Source organism: Bison bison, unplaced genomic scaffold (assembly GCF_000754665.1).
Source record: "Bison bison bison isolate TAMUID 2011002044 unplaced genomic scaffold, Bison_UMD1.0 scf7180017864302, whole genome shotgun sequence".
Classification (NCBI taxonomy): domain Eukaryota; kingdom Metazoa; phylum Chordata; class Mammalia; order Artiodactyla; family Bovidae; genus Bison; species Bison bison.
In genome coordinates, this window is record NW_011494874.1 from 7388323 (window position 1) to 7412527 (window position 24205).

The 24205-nt window shown below is 44.7% G+C and overlaps 1 protein-coding gene across 1 annotated transcript in view; it reads right to left on the reverse strand.

The window, feature by feature from the left end:
- The window catches only part of AK7 (adenylate kinase 7), a 68991-nt gene that overhangs the window by 27069 nt on the left and 17717 nt on the right, over positions 1-24205 (reverse strand). Inside the window, exons 4-8 of the mRNA XM_010851392.1 lie at positions 17236-17330; positions 9370-9480; positions 3823-3903; positions 3188-3276; positions 1097-1187 (exon numbers count right to left, since the gene is read on the reverse strand). Coding sequence (XP_010849694.1) covers positions 1097-1187; positions 3188-3276; positions 3823-3903; positions 9370-9480; positions 17236-17330 — 467 coding nt within the window. The remainder of the gene's footprint in view (positions 1-1096; positions 1188-3187; positions 3277-3822; positions 3904-9369; positions 9481-17235; positions 17331-24205) is intronic.

The following is a 24205-nucleotide window of genomic DNA, read 5'->3' on the forward strand; positions in this document are numbered from 1 at the left end:
ATAGTGTGGCACAGAGTTGGTCACGACTAAGCGACTGAGCACACACGCACTCGGCAGGAAGTACTTCCACCGTCAGGGATCGACCTGCACCTCCTGCAGCGCGAGCTCGAGTCCTAGCCCGTGGACCAGCACGAAAGCCCCTGAGCTGAACCGTAGAGATGAGTAGGGGGCAGTTCCCTGGCAGTTCAGTGGTTAGGATTCCACACTCTGACTGCAGAGGGCCCAGCTTCCGTCTCTGGTCAGGGAACTAAGATCCCACATGCTGCTCTGTGTGGGACCCTCCTCCCATAAAAGATGAGCAGGGGGTGCCCTGGGGAGGGGCAAAGGAAGGCTGCACTGGCTGAGCCAGCTGGGCCACAAGGTGACCTTTAGCCAGAGCAGCCTGGAGAGGAGAGGAGATCTTCAAAGATCAGAGCTCCTGGAAGCTGCCAGTAGGTTTGGAGAACTTGACCATTATCAGTACTCTGGGGCACAGGTCACAGATTCTAGTAGTCCGGTGTGTGATTTGTGTCTGAACCCTACAGTGGCCTTTTCTGCTCCTTTCCGTGCATATACTGGGGAGAGACTATCATGGTTGTAATTTCCCAGCATATGTATGCTGCTGCTACTGCTGCTAAGTCGCTTCAGTCGTGTCCGACTCTGCGACCCCACAGACGACGCCCACCAGGCTCCCCTGTCCCTGGGATTCTCCAGGCAAGAATACTGGAGTGGGTTGCCATTTCCTCCTCCAAGCATACATATACTGCAGATGCAAATAGTAAGCTTCGGTTTTGTTGTTGTACAGACCCCGTGGACTGTAGCCTGCCAGGCTCCTCTGTCCATGGGATTTCCCAGGCAAGAACACTAGAATGGGTTGCCATTTCCTTCTCCAGGGGCTCTTACTGATGCAGGGATCGAACCCAAGTCTCCAGCATTGGCAGGTGGACTCTTTACCACTGAGCCACCAGGGAAGCCCAAGCTTGGGTTTAAGGATATTCTATTTTAGGCCCCACCCCCACCCCACACCCAATCTTGTTAGCACCTCTGATTCCACCTTGAGGGGCTGGGGTAAAATGATTTAAGAGATGCCACCCAGCCTGGGATGACACGGCTATACCTTGACAAAGTCTTCCAGGGTGTGAACTGACTCGTCCACAGCCACCAGGTAGCGGAGCTTCGGCACGTGGTCTATGATGTTCTGTATCACTCTGCAGACCCACAAGGAGCATGATCCCCAGAGGGAGCAAACACAGGAGATGTTTGTTTATGTGAATAGGATTCGCTGATTGCTACCCCCATCACTCTGCAGACCCCCAGGGAGCATCATCCCCAGAGGGAGTAAATACAGGAGATGTTTGTTTATGTGAATAGGATTCGATGATTGCTACCCCCACGGGCCAGGGCTTTGACGATTTAGTGGATTATCTCACTTTCATTTTCCTACAAGGTCAAGGTTGGAATGATGGTCCCCAGGCTACAGAGGAGGAGGCTGGTAAAGAGTTAAGTGACATTTCTTGGGCTGAAGAGTTACTGGGAAGGTAGAAGGGCCAGGATTGGAAACCAGATCCATCTGCTTACAAGAGTAGCTGAGCCCTGTCAGGACTTGTGTCGATGAAGTCCGTTCACCCACTACCTCAATGAAGTCTCATGACAGTGCTTTGGGGAAGGTCTTTCACAAAGTAAGACATGAATTCACAGAAGCTATGACTCCTTAAGTCACATAGCATGGAGTGGCTTAGACTTCCCACCTTGGATTAATAATGAATGACGGCCAACATTTCTGAGGGCTTAATGCCATCAACCCTGTGCTGTGGGCTACCCCAGGTTTTACCCCACTGAATTCTCACAACACTCAAGTAAGGCTATTATCATCCCCATCTCACAAATGAGAAAATCAGACCCAGAGAAGTTAAGCAACTTCCCCAAACTCACACAACTACTGAGGCAGAGCAGGGATTTGCACACAGATGAAAAACAATTCCCAAGAAACAACAGTGAAGAGAAGATTGTCACGAGACTGTGGATTCTACCTCTATCGTGGCTCCCTTTCTAGTCAAATGGAAATAAAACAAATGCACCTGTCTAAATCTCTATTTCATATTTGTTTTATATTAATTTCACAGAACATTGCCTCTTTTAGCTTCTTCCTTTGTTAAATATTTGACAATCTTCAAGAAATTAGCAGGGAAAAAAATTCTACCAAAAGGGCCCCTGAGTCCTTGTGTAATGGGAATAATTTAATTAATTTAATAATGTAAGATGCTTTCATATCTTTAAAACTTGATAACGTGGTAATGTAAAGTTTCTGCAGAAAAGAAGAGTCTGTCTCAGCCTCACCGTGTTCAGTGTTAATGTGGCCTGGAGCAGATTGAGGTTTTGAGTGGAGTCTGAAGCTTAGGGAATCCTTCTTTGAGAATAGTAATGAAGATTAAGTTTAGGGCTGTGGAAGGGACCCACGCAGGGGAAGGGTCCTGAAGTTTAAGTCTCATTGTTTCCCAGTAAATACTGCCTGGGATTGGGACTAATTGACTAATGGAGAGAAAGAGAGGGATCTAGAAACCAGAGAGGGGGAATTCCCTAGCAGTCCAGTGGTTAGGGCTCCACACTTTCACTGCAGGGGGCATGGGTTCTATCCCTGGTCAGGGAACTAAGTTCCCACTAGCCACATGGCCAAATTTAAAAAAGAGAAGAGAGAGAGAGAAAGAAAAAGAAACCAGAAAGACTCTCAGAGAGGCACTGGTTCCTCCTGTGGGGTGAGCCAAGGGGATAACAGAATGAAGCTCTTGGAACTCGAAATGCAGGTGTGATGAATTGCAAATAAATTGAACCCATCTCTTACCTAGTGTTTAAGTCAGCATGTGCAAAGAAGGATATGGGGATCTGGGGATACTCTGTGAGTCTGAAAAACACTGGAAGATGTGCAACTGTGCTCCTAGGGTGGACTTGAACTTGAACTTGAACTTGCTGTCGGAAGTGGGGAACTCTTAGATAACAGACACTATTTCATCAGACACTATTTCAATAGTATTTCATCACTATTTCATCAGACAGACACTATTTCAAAGTGGAGCTGATAAAAGTACCGTTTACTTAGGGTTGCTGTGAAGAAGAAATACAATAATACGCATGAGGATCTTAGCACTTGGTAAGAAACAAACGCGTCGGTCAGTTAATTCTAGGGCAGTCACACGGCTGGGAGAACACTTACCCTGCTAGATCAAGAACGTGAATGGCTGGAATGACATTTGTACCATCTCCAAACACTGGTAATGCAGGGACTTCACCCAACCAAGCTAGCTAAAATAAAGAAAATCAAAAGCATTTTTCCCCAGTTCCATGTGCCTGACTATTACAGCTCACAAAGACAGCCATAGTTGGAGATATCCAAAAAGATCTATGTAACTGATGAGGTAATCTCGTCCAGAGAGGGTTTCGCCTAGTCAGTGGGTGGGGAGTTGGGAGTGCTGGGTTGAAGAAAGGGAAATTCTGGGGAGACTATCTCCATGGGGCTTGAGGATCTCGTGGTGGACGAGAAGGAGGGAGGAGTTGGGCTTTGGTTGGTGTAGCTGGGTGCAAGGTGGCCCACTTTTCTGATATGGGGCCCCGGGAAGAGCTGCAGATTTTGGAAGTGACCATAGATACAGTTTGGATTTGTGAAACACGCACGTTGAGGTGCTGGACCTGCAGAGGGAGAGGGAGTTCCACTGGACACTGATGGGATTGAATGGCCCAACCCTGGGAAAGATTTTCTTTTTAATGAAAAATAAATAAATTAGAAAAAAAATAAATATTTAGAAATTTGCCATCTTAAAAAAAATCCTCATAGTTATAGAAAAGTCATACCTTAAAAAAAGCATGCAAGATGCCTCCTTCCATTCCATACTGAAGTCCAGCAGCAACTACATAAGTGGCGAATTTTCTGACCTATGAGATAAAATACAAAAGAAAAGCTAAATGTAGTATCATAAATCGCAGTGAATCAGATTATTTTAGTGATTTTTTTTTTAAATGAGCAGTTTAGTAAGTCTCATCACCTCTTTCAAAAACTCCTAACATATTTTGTGTGCCTGGCCTCTTGTTAATCCTTCAGCTGATTAGAGCATGCTCATTGGTGTCCGAAGTACAATTATCAGTACAGACACCCCCCACCCTACCACCACTGAGATTCGATTTGGGGCGGCTGGATGTTGCTAAGTTGAAGAGAGAATTGTGAAATGAAGATGTGCCGGGGACCAGCCCCGGCTGATCCAGGGTATTCGAAGGAGAGATGGCGTAGGCGAAGATCAGGAAACAATTGCTTAATTAAACGTTAATTAAGGATATAAAGAGTGATAGAATGAGGATAGCTCAGTAGGAAAATTCAGTGGAGAAAAGAGGCTGAGTAGCTTGGTTTACGCAGGAGACCAATAAAACTTCAAGACAAGAAGTTTGCACCACTTACGTAGGCCACAGGCGTCCTTCCGTTCTCCCGAAGGAGAGGAGACACTGAGGCCTCCCCGGTCGGATCTTAGAAGCCCAGGCATAATTAGTAAGCATGGTGGGTTCCGCGCTGCAGATGGAGACTCAGCCAGAGTGAAAGAGACAGAGACATGGGGAGACCAGTATTTCGAGAAACTGATCCCAATTCTTTATTTTCCATGGTCTACTTTTATACACTGAGATGTTATGCAAAAGTCACGCGGGGTCAGCAGTCCTGACTTTTATCAAAGTCAGGTGCTTCATACAAATGTATACAGAGGTCTTAGGGGTGTTACATCATCTTCTGGCCAGGGGGGCCTGCTGACAATTTACGACCCTCTCCTTGTGACAGCGGTCAGTCAACCAGGACACTTATTTCTCCAGGGCTGATTATTCTCAAAACAGACGCCACCCAAATAAAGTTACATTCCTACAGGGTGAGGGTGTAGTGGGTTTTAGTTAAGGAAAGAATTTACTTAGCCTAAGGTCTAACGTGATTAATATCAAAGGTTAATACTTATTCCTTCTATATATTCATTAATGTGTGTAAGGGCAGGGGATGTGGAGCAACAAACATTGGCTCAACAAATGAAAAACCCTTCACCAACACAATTTCTAATCAATCTTTTGACTGCTCAAAGGAATCTGTATTTAGACAGTTTAGAACATCTCCTGCCTCTCACAGGTGGGAGGCTCTGAACAGTCACACGTGGCCGGAAAAACCTATTCAGGCAGGCTAGAGGATTTCCAAAGGAGTTTGTAGGTTGAAACACTGTCACACCCAAGAATTATTAACTGGAGCTGTAAGCTAACTCTTTTTTCAGAGAGGTAGTGGGGGACAGCCCCCCGTAAAGTCAGAGGTGTAGGTGAAAGCACAAAGCAGAAAGTAGGCAGACTCTGGTTTTGGGGGTAGATTGCTCGAGAATTTCCAGGGAGACTCCTGAGGCTTGATCCCGCCTTTGCGTATGCCAAGCCTCCTTCCTTAGATGGAACCCAAGTGAAGATGGAACCCAAGTAGAGATGGGAACACCCCCCAACCACCACCACCAGTATGAGAGAACTGGGGTCTTTGAGTGAACTTTGTGAAAAGTGAAAGTCGTTCAGTCCTGTCTGACTCTTTCCAAGTCCATGGACTATACCGTCCATGGATTTCTCCAGGCCAGAATATTGGAGTGGGTAGCCTTTCCCTTCTCCAGCGGATCTTCCCAACCCAGGGATTGAACGCAGGTCTCCTGCGTTGCAGGTGGATTCTTTACCAGCTGAGCCAACAGGGAATTGTAATTGATCTATGTTCCTGTACAACTGGGCCAGTGGATAAGCAAGGCAAGGGCAAGGTGACCAGGTCCCCTAGCTTTTCCTGCCTGTCCTAGAGAACGTGATAACAAAAGTCCGCAAAGGATTTAAAAAGCTTATGAACTTGCCTCAAAATGCTAAATTGGCCCACTGCTGCTGCTGGTGCTAAGTCGCTTCAGTCGTGTCCGACTCTGTGCGACCCCATAGACGGCAGCCCACCAGGCTCCCCCGTCCCTGGGATTCTCCAGGCAAGAACACTGGAGTGGGCTGCCATTTCCTTCTCCAAAATTGGTCCATAGTCTTGTGTTTATAGTATAGCTTGTAACTATGAGTGTGATGGCTGCTGATGTGGTGACAGTAGATAAATACTGGACAACCAGCCCCAGGAACGCAGTGACCACGTCTGTTTTGTTCATGGCTGTGAGACCAGCTCCTACCCACAGTGCCTGGTACACAGTAGGATCTTAACGGATGTGAGTTACAAGATTCTTTCCAAGGGTCTATCTACTTGATGAAAAACACTAGGTTAAAGAAGAGTTATTAGGATGAACACGTTGGCCAGAGCAACCTTATTTCCTAATTGTTCAGAAAAGAGTGGCTAACAAAGCTTGGGATAATTAATAGAGGAATGGATAAAGATGTGGTGCATATATACCATGGAATACTACTCAGCCCTAAAAAAGAACTAAATAATGCCATTTGCAGCTAGAGATAATCATACTTGGTGAAGTAAGTCAGAAAGAGAAAGACAAATACATATGATATCACTTACACATGGAATCTAAAATATGACCCAAATGAACTTATCTATAGAACAGAAACAGGCTCACAGACATATAGAATAGACTGTGGTTGACAAGGAGAAAGGGAGAAGAAAGAGGGGTGTACTGGGAGTTTGGTGTTGGTAGATGTAAACTATTACATTTAGAATGGGTAAACAACAGATCCTACTGTATAGCACAGGGAACTCTGTTCCATATCTTGTAATAAACCATAATGGAAAAGAAAATAAAGAATGAATGCATGTGTGTGTATACCTGAGTCTCTTGGCTGTACAGCAGAGATTGGGACAACATTGTATATTACCTATATTTTAATCAAGAAAAAATTTAAAAAGAAAAATAGGGACAAAAAACCCTAAATTTTGATTGTGTCATTTAGAGCATGGGACATATGTCATGTTCTTATAATAAAAAAAGATACTAAGATGATGCTATTTCTCCATTTTATTTATTTATTTATGGCTACATTGCACAGGCACTCCGGATCTTAGTTCCCTGACCAGGGGTTGAGCCCATGCCCCGTGCAGTGAAAATGCAGAATCCCAAACACTGGGCCGCCAGGGAATTCCTTTATTTCTCCATTTTAGATTGTCATTCACATTCCCTCGTAGCTCAGTCGGTAAAGAATCTGCTTGTAGTGCAGGAGACCCGGGTTCGATCTCTGGGTTGGGAAGATCCCCTGGAGAAGAAATGGCAACCCACTCCAGTATCCTAGTCTGGTAAATCCCACGGACAGAGGACCCTGGTGGGCTGCAGTCCATGGGGTCTCAAAGAGTCGGGCATGACTGAGCGACTAACACTCACTCCCATTATTTTTGCATGTGTGATCATGCCTTCTCAACCAGTGATCAAGAAATCATGGATTTTCCATTGGGACAGGTTTAATATAATATAGGATTTGGAGCTGGAAGAAATTTAGATTGTCTAGTCTAAACCCTTTTATATTGCCTGCTGCTGCTGCTGCTAAGTCGCTTCAGTTGTGTTCGACTCTGTGCGACCCCATAGACGGCAGCCCACCAGGCTCCCCCGTCCCTGGGATTCTCCGGGCAAGAACACTAGAGTGGGTTGCCATTTCCTTCTCCAATGCATGAACGTGAAAAGTGAAAGTGAAGTCGCTCAGTTGTGTCCGACTCTTAGTGACCCCATGGACTGCAGCCCACCAGGCTCCTCCGTTCATGGGGATTTTCCAGGCAAGAGTGCTGGAGTGGGGTGCCGTTGCCTTCTCCATTATATTACCTACTTAACTCCAAAAGTTGAATGACTTGGCTAAGATCATAAGTTAATGGATTAGAATTCCTAATATCATATTTTTTTTCTTAAAATATTTTATATTCACAGTGTTTGTATCGCCAAAGTAAAAAAGAAAAAAATTTACTAGAAGCACAGTTTTGGGAACAGAGTTCCTTGTGTAATATTCTCTGAGACCACTAGGTGTCGTCTTAGAACTATAATTACCTACCATTACTGACGGTCTCGTGACTATGGGAAAATAGCAGTGGATGAAAACTTAGAGGTTTGGGGGTTCCATACAAATGTACTTAAGTTAAATGAGGCTAATGATAGTATCACTTAATTCACAACGTTGTGAGGATTACCTATGAGGTATATGAGGATTACATGAGGTACTGTAAGTAATACATCTGGCATAGAGCCTGGTACACGGTAAGCAAGCTTTCAATTTTTAGCTTGTTATTGTTTATTCATCACCAAGGCATCCCTGTCATATAATTTGATATAGAGAAATTAAAAAATTTTACAATATATGGATTTCAAAATGATAAAAATTTTCTGCAAGTGAAGGCTAACAAGCTATTATCATTGTTGAATTCTCAGCTAGAGGTATGTCAACAATCAGTGACATAGATGTGTCAAGATGAACTCTATTGAATGGTGGAGTTTTGGAGTCAGGAAAAAAATAATAAAACCCACAGGCTTTGGTGTCTGATGGATCCAGGTTTCAGTCACAGCTCCCTACCACTTGACACCTCTTTCCCACAAAGTCTGCATTTGTGAAATTAGAATAATTATGTACGTACACAGGGCTTTCCCTGTGTGGCTAAAACTCTACGCTCCTAACGCGGGGGGCGGGGGGGGGGAGGGGCGCGGCTGGTGAACTAGACCCCACATGTTGTTGCTGTTTGTTTGCTAAGTCACGTCTGACTCTTTTGTGATCCCCACGGACTGTAGCCCATCAGGCTCCTCTGTCCATGGGATTTCCCAGGCAAGAATACTGGAGTAAGTTGCCATTTCCTTCTTCAGGGGATCTTCCCGACCCAGGGACAGAAACCATGTCCCCTGCATAGGCAGGCAGATTCTTTACCACTGAATTACCTGGGAAGCCCCAAAGTGGGAATGAGGAAGAGGAAACTGCATTTTCCCTTTTTCCCAGACTCTATCTCATTTATTTCTTACAGCTACTCTGAAAAGTGCATATAAACCTCATCTTAGAGGGAATTCCCTGAAAATCCAGAGGCTAGGATTTGGTGCTTTCACTGCCAAGGGACAGGGTTCAGTCTCTGATTGGGGAACGAAGACCTTGCGCATCACACACACATTCCCACTCTTGAGTTATTTGTCTCTTCTGGACCTTTCGGATCTACACTGGGCTCTGCTGAGGACCCCACACAAGGCTTCCATCCTAGGGGGCTGGGCCAGAACTTGGGCCAGGACACGGCCTCTCTGAGGGAGCCTGAAGCTTGGAGGTCTGTGAGTGTAAGGACGTGGGACCTAAATGCAGAGAGAGGGAGCCAGCTAAGATATGTATGCAGAGCATGTGGAATGGTCTTGAGCAGGGGCATTGCAAGCGGGTCCCAAAAGAGCTTTTCCTACTCAAAAGGTTCTACTACCTGAGACTTACGTTTTTCCCAAATTTGAGAACCATTTTTTCAGCATTTATGTGGTCCAGAAAATTAGGATGTTGCTTTCTTCTTCGATAATCCTCTTCAGTAAATGGGACCTCAGAGTCATCCTATGAGAGAAAAAAGCCCAGAGTCCATGCATTAGCATGATGGGAACTTCTAAGCCCCAAGATGCTAGGGAAATCTGTACCATAGATTTCAGTTTATCCCTTTGATTCTCCAGGAAGAACTGCTGAACTGTCCCTCCAAGGGACTGTATAGGAATGTGAGTTGTGGAGAGACCAAGGGATGAACAGCTTAGTAGACTGTCTGGAAATATTTTTCATTCCTGATTCTTAGGATAAATTGATATCCTATCTGATGAATCCAGTTTTTAAAGCCTAAGACAGAAACTTGTGCAGGGTATGTTATTAACATGGAATTGACTTGAGGGAAAAGCCAGTATGGAAAAGAAGAAAAAAAACTTTCCTTTAAGCTCAAAGTGTTCTAAAAATTACTGCTTATTTCTACAGTGACTTAACTTCCTTGAAAATGTTTCAGCTAGTTAAATTCTACCTTTTTTTTTTTTTTTGACCACACCCACACCTCGAAGCTTGAGAGATTTCAGTTCCCTGACCAGGGCTCAAACCCAGGCTCCTGGTGGTGAGAGTTCTGAGTTCAACCACTGAACCACCAGGGACTTCCCCAAATTCTATCATTTACACTTCATCTAAACAGAATTTTAAAATTTAAATGTCTTCTTTTATTCTGTAGAGACGTGATTCTATAAAGACATTAGAAAAACCTCATTTCTTAATAGTTCTTGACATGCATGTAGTTTCATTTATTCTTTTAATTTTATTTATTTTTGGCTGGGCTGGGTCTTCATTGCTTTGTGGGCTTTTCTCTAGTTGCGTCGAGTAGGGGCTATTCTCTGGCTTTGGTACTCGGGCTTCTCATTGCCACGGCTTCTCTTGTTGAGGAACACAGGCTCTAGGGCACGTGGGCTCAGCAGTTGTGGTTCATAGGCTTAGTTGCTCCTCGTCATGGGGAACCTTCCTGAATCAGGGATTGAACCCGTGTCTCCTGCATTGGCAGGCAGATTCTGACCCACTGAACCACCAGGGAAGATCCCTGCAGTTTCATTTTTAAAATCTAAATTGTGAGGCTTTTTTTTCCTTCTTCTTTTCCATACTGCCTCTTTCCCTCAAGTCAATCCCATGTTAATTAGAAGATACCCTGTGCAAGTTTCTGTCTTAGGCTTTAAAAACTGGCTTCATCAGATAGGATATCAGTTTGTCCTAAGAATCAGGAATGGAAAATATTTCCCGACAGTCCACTGAGCTGTTCATCACTTGGTCTCTCCACAACTCACGCTCCTAGAGTCCCTCGGAGGGACAGTTCAACAAAAACTTCCTGTAGAATAAACGGAGAAACTGAAATCCATGGTACAGATTTCTCCCCAATCCATGCAGATTTAGAGGTCCTAATTGGAGTAGGATTTCTGATATTTTTTTTTGACCGAGCTGCACAGCATATGGGATCTTAGTTCCCTGATCAGGGATTGAACCAGTGCCCCGTGCCATGGAAGCACACAGTCTTAACCACTGGACCTCCAGGAAAGTCCAAGGATTTCAAAAAATACAGTCTAATCAAGCCTTCCAATCACATCACATTGCTCTAAGATAAATAACTGGACAAAAGCATCTGAGTCCAGGGCTTATCCAAAATTAATCAGAGAGGAAGAACAAACACAAGGATGAGAACCCTGAGGCATAACAATTGTTGGCAGGTTTGGGAAATGGGAAGAAGGGCTGAAATGACTGGAGCCACGCTGGGGATTGGGAGAGGAAGAGGTAGGCAGTGCCAGGCTGCCAGGGTTTGTGGACCAGGTGAAGGAGTTTAGATTCATCCTAAAGGCATGGGAAGGCATGGAGGATTTTCAGCATTTTAAGCAGGACTATAACCTTACCGACTTAATGGACATGAACTTGAGCAAACTCCAGGAGATAATGGAGGACAGGGAAGCCTGGTATGCTGCCGTCCATGGGGTCACAAAGACATGACTTAGCGACTGAACAACAACAACAATAGCATGATCTGAATTATATTTGAACAAGATCACTTAAGCTGTTTGTTGGAGACTGCCTTGGAAGGATGTGATGGCAGCTGCCAGTTCCGAGGCCATCCTGGTAGCCCATAGATACAATGAGAACAGGATGGATTTAGGAGACATTTCGGATGAGGAATTAACAGAACTGAGTGATGAACTGACTGATGGATGGATGGGAGAGAAGGTGAGCAGTGGACATGGTGGACACTACTGGGAGAAAGACTGAGAAAGAGTGAGTTTTTGGGGAAGATCCAGTTAGTCCACCCCAATTCTGTGTCCATAGTAGATACTCAATGAACACATGTCATCTAATTAGCAGACCTCTTAAATATACCCAGGGACTCCTATGTAGGACTGCCAGATAAAATAGAGGCTGCTGCTGCTAAGTCGCTTCAGTTGTGTCCGACTCTGTGCGACCCCATAGATGGCAGCCCACCAGGCTCCCCCGTCCCTGGGATTTTCCAGGCAAGAACACTGGAGTGGGTTGCCATTGCCTGCTCCAATGCGTGAAAGTGATGTCGCTCAGTCGAGTCCAACTCCTGGCGACCCCATGGACTGCAGCCCACCAGGCTCCTCCGTCCATGGGATTCTCCAGGCAAGAGTACTGGAGTGGGGTACCATTGCCTTCTCCACCCAGCTAAATTTGAATGTCAGATAAACAAATATTTTTTCAAGTATGAGTATGTCTTAGGGCATGAGATACACTTACGTGACACATTATTTGCAGTTTATCTGAAATTTAAATTTACCTGGGTGTCCTGTATTTTTAGTAGCTACATCTGGCAATCCTAGTCACAGCAGATCTATAATCAGCTTTGCTTTCAGGATGGACTGAGTGCCAGCATCTCCCTGGTCCTAGTGACAGTGACATGGTGGCCAGCCTGCCGAACTGACCTTCCTGCTCCCTGTGACTGGCTGCCCAGTGCCCTCTGGGCCTTGTAGCACCCTCAGTCCTTACGGCAGTGACAGAAACAGTTACGTTTCAGGTGACCTGGTTCTCTGGTCACAGGTCTGGACAGCCAGCCAGTGTCTCCCCTGCACTCTGAGACTAAGACTGGGCCACCCTCTCTGGCCAGCTGCACTGGGCCCGTAAGGTCTAGCCAATCCTGCGCTGCAGGCTTCGAGCTGTCATCTCCAATTCCTGGTTGGGACTGAGATCTGGTTTGTACATTTCGAAACTTCCCTACCAATTGTGGGGCTATGTTCCCTCTAGTCCTTAAATTTGCCATGTTACAAACAAATGACAAATAAAATGTCTTTTAAACTTGCATCTTTCATACAGGTTCTAGTCTCTTGCAACCATTTGTATCAGTCGCTCTTCCAGTAAGTGATGAGTCGCTGTATTGTCGGCATAAAACCAGGACTCTTCTATTGTTGTGTATTGATGTGTGTTGCCATTTCTGGAAACTGCCTGCCTTATTAACACCTCATTACAATCAACAGGCTCACTGATAGGCCTCATCTTCATAGGAAGCAGAGAACTGACTCTGTAGTCATCTCCCTTTTCTTCAAGGACTTTGGGTGAACCTGTTGTCCGCTAAGACTCTGGGGGACCCTCTTTTTAATTGGTCATTGTGTTTGACTCCCCGTGTGGATCACTTGCTGGACTCTTTCCCCCCTGGTCATTATTCTCTTTCTCCCACCTGGTCCGTATGTGTGATGACAGATCCCATCTGCTCTTCTGGGCTATCTGGTTAAGCCAATGTCATCTCTGGTCCCCCCCTTCACTCAGTATAAAAAACCAAATACATAGCTATACTTTTATTACTATTTTTAAATTTTTGGTGTTACCCCATGGCATGTGGGACCTTAGTTCTGCAACCAGGGATCAAACTTGTGCCCTCTGCATTGGAAGATGGAGTCTTAACTGCTGGACCACTGAGGAAGTCCCTATACTTCTAAAACAGATACTATGGGAAAAACCTGGGTATATTAAGATTCTCCAACTTATTAAAATTGTATAATATTTACAAATGAAAATATTCTATTCTACTTACCCTTTTGTATTAAAACTATCTTAAATGCACCATAAAGAAAGCTGAGCACAGAATTGATGCTTTTGAACTGTGGTGTTGGAGAAGACTCTTGAGAGTCCCTTGGACTGCAAGGAGATCCAACCAGTCCATCCTAAAGGAGATCAGTCCTGGGTGTTCATTGGAAGGAATGATGCTGAAGCTGAAACTCCAATACTTTGGCCACCTCATGCGAAGAGTTAACTCATTGGAAAAGACTCTGATGCTGGGAGGGATTGGGGGCAGGAGAAGGGGACGACAGAGGATGAGATGGTTGGATGGCATCACCAACTCAGTGGACATGGGTTTAGGTGGACTCCGGGAGTTGGTGATGGACAGGGAGGCCTGGCGTGCTGCGATTCATGGGGTCGCAAAGAGTCAGACACGACTGAGCAACTGAACTGAACTGAACTAAATGCAGTTTTGTATTTGTTTAGATGTTTTTGGCTACAAATAACAAAAACTGGAACTCAAAATGTCCTCAAAAGTGCGAGGAGGCATTGTTTCCCATGAGTAACATCCCCAAATGGAGCGCCTCCAGGTGTCGTGCGATGGGCGTCTTCTCTGCCCTCTGGACGCCTTTTTCAGCCTGTGGCCCTCAGGGTGTGGCCTTCCTCTTCAGGCACAGAAGATGTCAGCAGCAGTTTCAGGTGTCAGAGCCAGGCACGACAGCATCCCCAGAGGGACGAAGGCTGCATCTTGCTTAAGTCTCCCTTCGTTAGGGATGAGCCCTTCCCTGAGGAGGCTGGACTCAGCTGACTTCCTGGGCTCAGAGCTAGACGGCATCTCCCAGGCTTCCTTGCAGTTGGGTGTGGCCACATGACTGGATAGAACTGGAGTTGGAACAACAGACTGGTTCAAAATGAGAAAGGAGTATGTCAAGGCTGTATATATTGTCACCCTGCTTATTTACCTTATATGCAGAGCACATCATGAGAAATGCCGGGCTGGGTGAAGCTCAAGCTGTAATCAAGACTGCCGGGAGAAGTATCAACAACTTCAGATATGCAGATAATACCACTCAAATGGCAGAAAGCAAAGAGAAACCAAAGACCCTCTTGATGAAGGTGAAAGAGGAGAGTGATAAAGCTGACTTAAAACTCAACATACAAAAAACTAAGATCATGGCATCTGGTCCCATCACTTCATGGCCAATAGATGGAGAAAATGAGGAAACAGCAGCAGATTTTATTTTCTTGGGCTTGAAAATCACTGTGGACTGTGACTACAGCCACGAAATTAAAAGATGCTTACTCGGAAGAAAATCTATGACAAACCTAGACAGCATGTTGAAAAGCAGAGACAGCACTTAGCTGACAGGGGTCCATAAAGTCAAAGACATGGTTTTTCCAGTAGTCATGTATGGATGTGAGAGTTGGAGCATAAAGAAGACTGAGAACTGAATAATTTATGCTTTCAAGTTGTGGTGCTAGAGAAGACTCTTGAGAGTCCCCTGGACGGCAAGGAGATCAAACAAGTCAATCCCAAAGGAAATCAACTCTGAATAACCATTGGAAGGACTGACGCTGAAGCTCCAATACTTTGGCCACCTGATGCAAAGAGCTGACTCACTGAAAAAGACCCTGATGCTGGGGAAGACTGAGGGAAAGAAGAGAAGGGGGCAACAGAGGATGAGATGGTTGGATGGCATCATCGACTCAGAGGACATGAGTTTGAGCAAACTCTAGGAGATGGTGAAGGACAGGGAGGCCACAGTCCATGAGGTCGCAAAGAGTCGGACATGACTGAGTGACTGAACAACAACAAAAAATCGTTTAAAAAAAAAAAAAAAAACCATGGTGGGAGGATGAGAACATGCCAAAGGGACACAGAAGCTAACACTGGAGCCATTTCCCCATATTTTCTTTGGAGGAACCATCTCTTCCCCACTCTTGGCCTATTTAGTTCAGGAGGCTGATCATTCCTGCCTCTAGATGTAGGTACATGATCCCAGGTCTGGTCAATCAGAGTTCTCCATTCCCCCAGTCACAGTGACTGATTCATGGTTAGGCCTGTGACGTAAGACCTGGAAGAATGGCATATTCCAGAGCTGGGAAGGGATATGGCCTAAAGGGAGAAGAGAAGTAAGCTCTAGGGATATAAGCCTGGGAGCTCCTGGGGGCCAGAAGGAGTGGAGACCTTACCCAAGAATAAGCCTAGAGGAGAAAAGAAGCAATTGAAGGGAGAGAAAGAGTAGGTTAGTTCTGAGCACTGTTTAAGCCCCTAGATACAGCTGAACCTGAAGCCCATGGTCTGACTACCCAGTTATGAGTCAATAAACCCCCGTTTTGCTTAAGTCTGTATGAGTTTGTTAATAACTGAAGGAGTGAGGACAATCAATCAAGCCAGTGAAATGATCAGCCAGTCAAGTGACCAATGACTGTTTTGTAGCAGACGCTTTACTAGATACTCTGAGGGTTGGAACTCCAACAGGAATAAAGTGACAGGCCTGCTCCTTGAGGCGATGGCAACCAAGTGGAGGAGGTGAGTGAGATTCACAAGAAACGGACAGAAACCCTCCGGTTCCTGCCCTCGAGGACCTCTGCGTCCACTGAGGGAGAGAGAATTAAACAAATAAATGACCTCTGACGCAAGGAGTGTGATAAATGCGTAAATACTTCCTTGTTATAAATAAAGCATTCCACTGAGTCTAACACGTGCCTTTTTCCCTCCCCATTTTAACATCTCTGAGATTGGAATGTGTCCTGTCATCACTGGCTTATCACAACATGCTCAGCCAGGAAGCATCCGCCGTGCAGTCCTCGTTGGAGCCCGGGTCACCTTGGGGTCGCCTTGAGCGCATATCATCTTTATACTGACTTAGGTACTACGCATGTTGGTCTAATTGCCTTTTAGGATGTCTTTTCAAAGATTATAGTGTGATTCAGTACTGGGATGAAAAGGCAGTTCACAGGCACAGAGGCATGGAGACAAAGCAGCAAAATCTGATACCAGCGGACAAGTCTGATGATATCAGCTTTATAGGAAAGTGTGTGCTCAGTCGTGTCTGAGTCTTTGCAACTCCACAGACTGTAGCCTGCCAGGCTCCTCTGTCTATGGGATTTCCCAGGCAAGAATACTGGAGCGGGTTGCCATTTCCTCCTCCAGGGGATCTTCTCTACCCAGGGATCGAATCTGTGTCACCTGGGTCTCCTGCATTGGCAGGCAGATTCTTGACCACTGCACCAGCCCAAGAATCAAACCCTTGCATTGGGAGTGTGGAGTCTTGGCCACTGGACCACCAGGGAAGCCCCTGAACTCTGAGTTTGAAGAAGTTTGGGGAATACTAGAACCACTGAATTTGCTTATATTTTTGCTTATATTTTGTATTTGCTTATATTTTCCCTTTTAATGTATGCATGGGAATATACACGATAAAAATATAGGTACAGGTTAAGTCTAAAAGAGCACGCTTTTAATACATTTAAAATAAAAAGTGATAAGGTTTGTTATAGTTGGACAGGCAGCATTTTCCTCTTCTTTCTCAGGGCCTTCTAAAACAACGTGGCTCCTTGGAATGGAGTGGCTTGGAGCCCATGAACTCTCAGTTCAGTCGCTCAGTCCTGTCCGACTGTTTGCAACCCTAGGCTAACATGCAGCACACCAGGCTTCCCTGTCCATGAACGCTGCGGAGTGCTTATTAAGGGGCAGAGTTCAGGAGTGTAAGCACATTGAAAACTGTAGAAAGCTCCTTCCACGTGCGGATTACAAGGTACGGAGGCAGCAATGCTGCACAGAAGAAAAGCTAGCGCACTACTTACCGGGTCCAGGGGTTTGGACCGCGCCCAGGTCATCACCGTGGAGACCAAAATAAACACCTTCCGCTTTTCGAAATGGCTGGTTTCTTCATTCAGGGCTGCGGAGCCAAAAAGCGGAGTGGTTACTTGGATCCATGCAAAACGTGTTAAAATGCTGTGCACTTTTCATTACCAGTCTGACTTGAAGTGACTTCTCTTTCAAGCAGCGACTTAACACCAGGGGGCGCCCCCTCTGACGCCTCACTGCCCCTCCTAGTCTCTGCTCCCGGCCGCCTCCCTCCAGCCATCCGACTTCCTCAGCGCCCAGCTCACAGTCCAGCCCCTTCCTATTCCCTGGCCTGCAGCGGTGTGCTTCCACCTTTAGGAGGGCCCGTGATACTAGTAATTAAAGCTGACATGGTGGTGTTTTAGTCGCTTAGTTGATGTCCTACTCTTTGCGACCCCCATGGACTGTAGCCTGCCAGGCTCCTCTGTCCATGGGATTCTCCAGGCAAGAATACTGGAGTGGGCAGCCATTTCCTCCTCCAGGGGATCGTTCTGACCCAGGGATGGAACATGCGTCTCCTGCATTGCAGGCAGATTCTTTACTGACCGAGCCACCAGGGCATGAATGGCAACAATTCATGGGCTTTAGTAAATAATTCCTGGTGTCTCAAATGGTAAGAAATCTGCCTTCAAAGCAGGCGATTGGGTTCAATCCCTGGGTTGGGAAAATCCCCTGAAGGAGGGCATGGCAACCCACTCCAGTATTCTTGCCTGGAGAATTCCATGGACAGGGGAGCCGGGCAGGCTACAGTCCATGGGGCTGCAAAGAGTCAGACAAGATTGAGCAACTAACACACACATGCACTGAATTCTTACCATCAGGAGGTAGATGCTAACAGCTCTGTTTTTATAGAAAAGGGAAGGGAAGCACACTTCCCATTTGCCCAGAGTCATGGAATGAAGCCGTGGGACAGAGTCCAGTTCTAGAAGCCTGGTTGTCTGGCCTGTGGTCCCCACTATGTCTCTTCTCGGGCTTCATGGAGAGTGGAGTGGGAGGCCTGAATCAGAAGGCTAGGCCTGTTTTTTAAAAATCTTGAAAAAAAATTTAAATATAGCTAACTTTCAATGTTATGCTAGCTTCAGATGTACAGCAAAGTGATTCAGTTGTATCCATCTATACCTATACAGCTTCCCTGGTGGCAAGTGGTAAAGAATCCACCTGCCAATGCAGGAGATGCAGGTTTGATCCCCTGGTTGGGAAGATCCCTGGGGAAGGAAACGGCAACCCACGCTAGTCTTGGTTGGGAAATCCCATGGACAGAGGAGCCCGGTGGGCTATTGTCCATGCGGTTACAAAGAGTTGGATACTCTTAGCAACTAAAAATAAAACAAAATCTATATCTATAAATTCTTTTTTTTTTTCAGAATCTTTTCCATTATAGGTTATTATAAGACTGTGACTACGGAACCCTGTGCTATACAGTAGATCCTTGTTGTTCATCTAGTTTATATATAATAGTGTGTACATGTTAATCCTGAACTCTTAAGTTATCCACCCCCCACCAATCCATAACCATAAGTTTCTTTTCTGTGTCTGTGAGTCTATTTCTACTTTGTAAATAAATTCATTTACATTTTTTAGGCTTTCATGTATAAGTGATATCTTGTGATATTTGTCTTTCTCTAACTTACTTCACTTAGTATGATATTCTCTAGGTCCATCATGTTGCTATAAATAGCATTATTTCAATCTTTTTTTTTTTTAAAGGGACCAGGCCCTCTCATGATTTCACATAAAGCAGTGCTATTCAGCTTAAGTCCTTGTGGAAAGAAGTAATTTTTCACCCCCCGAACTGTCCCTGGCTGGGATAGAGCAGTCCATGAGCTGTGGCTAGGGGCTGTGGGTGGAAGGTTTTGGTAACACCTCAATGCTTGATTATGAACAATATGTAGACACTGGAATTTAGAATAGTGGTGGATTGGACCCATGAGTATTTGGTATCCAAAAGGTTTGTTATTTTCCAGGAGGGCTCTTCACACATCTAAGCATTGGAGTGGAGTGGAACTCACTGTCGTGTCTGACTTTTTACAATCCATGGACTGTAGCCCACCAGGCTTCTCTGTCCATGGGATTTTCCAAACAAGAATACCAGAGTGGGTGGCCATTTCCTCCTCCAGTGGATCTTCCCAAACCCAGGATCAAACTCAAGTCTCTTGAGTCTCCTGAACTGGCATGCGAATTCTTTACTGCTGAGCCACCGAAGAGTTCCCCATGAAAAGAATTGTGGTATCAAAGTTTGAGAACCTGGGGCAGGCGATAGATGGGTCCCTGGGGCAAAGAGTTGGAAATTTGTTCTCTGTGATCCGATGTTGTTGTTCAGTTGCTAAGTCATGTCTACTCTTTGCTACCCCATGAACTGCAGCACGCCAGGCTTCCCTGTCCTTCACTATCTCTCTGAGTTTGCTCAAACTCATGTCCACTGAGTCGGTGATGCCATCCAACCATCTCATCCTCTGTCACCCCTTTCTCCTCCTGCCCTCAATCTTTCCCACGATCAGGGTCTTTTTCCAATGAATTGGTTCTTTGCATCAGATGGTCAAAGTATTGGAGCTTCAGCATCAGTCCTTCCAATGAATATTCAGGGTTGATTTTCCAGTAGTCATGTATGGATGTGAGAGTTGGACTATAAAGAAAGCTGAGCACTGAAGAATTGATGCTTTTGAACTGTGGTGTTGGAGAAGACTCTTCAAAGTCCCTTGGACTGCAAGGAGATCCAACCAGTCCATTCTAAAGGAAATGTCCTGAATATTCATTGGAAGGACTGATGCTGAAGCTGAAATTCCAATACTTTGGCTACCTGATGCAAAGAACTGACTAATTTGAAAAGACCCTGATGCTGGGAAAGACTGAAGGCAGGAGGAGAAGGGGACGACAGAGGATGAGATGGTTGGATGGCATCACTGACTCAATGGATATGAGTTTGAGTAAACTCTGGGAGTTGGTGATGGACAGGGAGACCTGGCATGCTGCAGTGCATGGGGTCTCAAAGAGTCGGACATGACTGAGCAACTGAACTGAACTGAACTGATTTCCTTTAGGACTGACTTGGTTTGATCTCCTCGCTGTCCAAGTGCCTCTAGATAAGAGACCACCTATTTTTCTCATTCTTGAAGTCAGGAGACCTCCCTTAGTATGCACAGGATGCACAGAAAGGCTCCCTGGAGGTCAGAAAGGGAGGGGGCACCACACTGCAGTAAGTGATGCTCACTACCCATGGGCCTCTTCGGTGGATTCCATCTTGGCTGAGAGATGTGCACGAACACATGGGAGGATCCTGAGATACACCAAATATGGACTCTGAATCTGGCGAATCAAAATGATTCCACTTGTGTCTATCCACACTTACTTGTACTCTTTCCTCCTAATAAGCATTTTACTTGTTTCACTACTCTCCATCTTCATGGGAATTCATTTCTGCAAAGCCAAGGGGCCATGGCCTTGTCACTGACCCCTGGTCTAGTGGCTAGGACTAGATGCTCTCACCACCTCGATTGACCTCAATCTCTGGCCGGGACCTGAAACCCCACTCCAAGCCTCTGCAAGCTGAGGCCACCCTATCAAACCTACCATGTTCCCGTGATGATTAGTGAGAGGGATCCTACAAGGTGCTGAGGCTCATCTGTTATAGCAGGAAGTCAGTGGTTAATGTCTAAAATTCATAATCAAAGGACATCAGTGCAGGCATTTTTGTGTGTGTGTGTATTAAAAGGAACAAGTGGGTTAAATGAGGTTCCTCTGGGGGAGTAAGGATGGGATGGGAAAGAAATGCACGAAATTTTTTTTTCTTCTAAATCCTCCTGTGCTTTTTTAAATTTTTGAAATACGTCCAGGTTTTATAGCAGAAAAGAATTAAAATTTAAAGAAAACTCTGAGTATGTATTAAACAGAAAAAATCAATTTCCAAAGACCAGCACAAAATGAGAACTCAGTAAACATTAGGTCTGATTATTATTTTAGGTGGTGCAATTATACATCATCTGTCGATATTTGCAAAGGGACAAAATGTGGGGAGTAGGCAATTATAAAGCTCTGTTCTGAAATATGACACACTGCTCATGTTTTTGATTTGTATCTGAATGAAACTTAGGCCCACAGTGATAAATGAGAAATCAAACATTCTAAGCTCCTGAGGACTTCCGCACAACCCAGAGAGAGTACTTTCCCATCATTATTTCTCTGAATATGGTACAGATATTCCTGAAGCTTCATTCCATTTCTTTGAACATAAGCCAAAATACAGTTTTTCTATTTTCTTATTCAGGGGTTGGCAAGGTACTGCTTGTTTTTGTAAATAAAGTTTTGTTGAATGGAGCTTCCCTAGTGGGCCAGTGGATAAGATTCCGTGCTTCCAAAGCAGGAGGCCTGGGCTTGATCTTTGAACTAGATCCCCCATGCTGCAACTAAGACCTGGAGCAGCCAAATAAATAAATATATATATATTTTTAAGTTTTATTGGAACCCAGTTCATTCATTTACTTTTTTGTCTATAGTTGCATTTGTGCTACAATGGCAGAGAAGTTGGCTTGAAAAGCCAGGAACCTGGCCTTTTACAGAAAAAGTCTGCTGACTCCTGGACTAATCTGCCAAAAATGAAGATATTGAAGTGTAAGTGATAGTCTTTCAGCTGTGTCCAACTCTTTGTGACCCATGGACTATATAGCCTGCCAGGCTTCTCTGTCCATGGAATTCTCCAGACAAGAATGCTGGAGTGGGTAGCCATTTCTTCCTCCAGGGATCTTCCCAGCCCAGGGATAGAACCTGGGTCTCCTGCATTGCAGGAAGATTCGTTACAGTCTGAGCCACCAGGGAAGCACCTAACATAAAAGTAAAAAATACTGCAAAGCAAGGTGCTCGTGTCTTTTTCGCTGTCCTCCTGGTCTAGAATGACAATTCAAATAAGCTCAGTTGCTCTGGATTTAATAAGGATATGAATTACAAAGCACAAAATTGCTAAACATCACTTTGTTCCTTAGAGTTTATTACTTTTTTCAAAACATTTAAAACATGCAAGTGTTCTCTGCAACCCCTTCCCAACCCCTGCTATCAGGGAACATCTGTTGAACTGAATCGAATCCGCAGAGTTAGAAATAATTCCTCTTCTCCTAAAGTCACATCTATCTTGTGACACCTTTTGTATCAACATGCCATTCTCTGTCCTGCACAAAAGTTTCTCCTGAGTCCCTTAGCTCTCCCGTGGGCCTACAAAAGTCTTGAGGTATCCCTTTTATTTGTCTTTGTATCTTCCCAATACATTCAACCCCACCTCCTTGAGCAGTGTCTGTAGAATGAATAAAGGTTAAATTTTGAATGTTAATGTTTCATTTCTTTAAATGATTAAAAATATTCTATTCTTTGAACACACAGACCAGTGGAATAGACTAGACAGCCCAGAAATAAACCCATACACTTATGGTCAGTCTTCGACAAAGGAGGCAAGAATACCCAATGGAGAAAAAGACAGTCTCTTCCATAAATGACACTAGGAAAACTGGACAGCTACATGTAAAAGAATGAACTCAGAACACTCCCTAACATCATATGTAAAAATTAACTCAAAATGGATTAAAGACCTAACTGTAATACTGGAAACCATAAAACTCCTAGAGGAAAACATAGGCAGAACACTTTTTGACATAAATTATAGCAGTATTTTTTTTTTTTGATCTGTCTCCTAAAGCAAAGCAAATAAAAGAAAAATAAACAAATGGGACCTAATTAAATTTAAAAGCTTTTGCACAGCCACTAACAAACTGAAAAGCCAATGTACTAATGGGTAGAAACTATTTGCAAATGTAAAAGCAATAAGGGGTTAATGTCCAACATATATAAACAGCTCATTCAACTCAACATCAAAAAAACCAACAACACAATTTTTAAAATGTGCAGAAGTGGACAGATATTTTTCCAAAGAGGAAATGCAAATGACCAACAAACACATGAATAGATGCTCAGCATCGCTAATCACTAAGGAAACGCAAATCAAAACCACAGTAAGATATCACCTCACATGCGTTAGAATGGCTGTAATCCAAAAGACAGCAAGTAACAAGTTCTGGCGAGGATGTGGAGAAAAGGGAACCCTTGCCCACTATTGCCAGCAATGTGCACTGGTGCAGCTGCTGTGGAAAACAGTGTGGAAGTTTCCCAAAAAACTAAAAATAGAACTATCATATGACCCAACAGTTCCACTCTTGGGTCTATATCTGAAAAAACAAAAACACTAATTCAAAAAGATACATGTACCCCCTGTTCACAGCAGCATTATTTACAATAGCCAAGATATGGAAGCAGTCTAAAGTCCTTCAACAGATGAAGGGATAAAGAAGAATTCATATAGATAGATAGATATTTGTCTGTGTACATTGGGATACTGCTGCTGCTGCTGCTGCTAAGTCGCTTCAGTCGTGTCCGACTCTGTGTGACCCCATAGACGGCAGCCCACCAGGCTCCCCCGTCCCTGGGGTTCTCCAGGCAAGAACACTGGAGTGGGTTGCCATTGCCTTCTCCAATGCATGAAAGGGAAAAGTGAAAGTGAAGTCGCTCAGTCGTGTCCGACTCCTAGCGACCCCATGGACTGCAGCCTACCAGGCTCCTCCGTCCATGTGATTCTCCAGGCAAGAGTACTGGAGTGGGGTGCCAGTGCCTTCTCCGACATTGGAATACTGCTCAACTATAAAAAAAGAATGACATTTTGCCATTTGTAACAACATGGATAGACTTACTATGCTGAGTAAAATGAGTCAGACAGAGCAGGACAAACACTGTCTAATATCACTTATATGTGGGATCTAAAAAATACACAAACTAGTGAATATAACAAAAAGGAAGGAGACTCACAGAACTAGAGAAAAAACTAGTGGTTACCAGTGGGGAAAGGGAAGAGGGAGGGGCTAGATAAGGGTAGGGAATTAAAAGGTACAAACTATT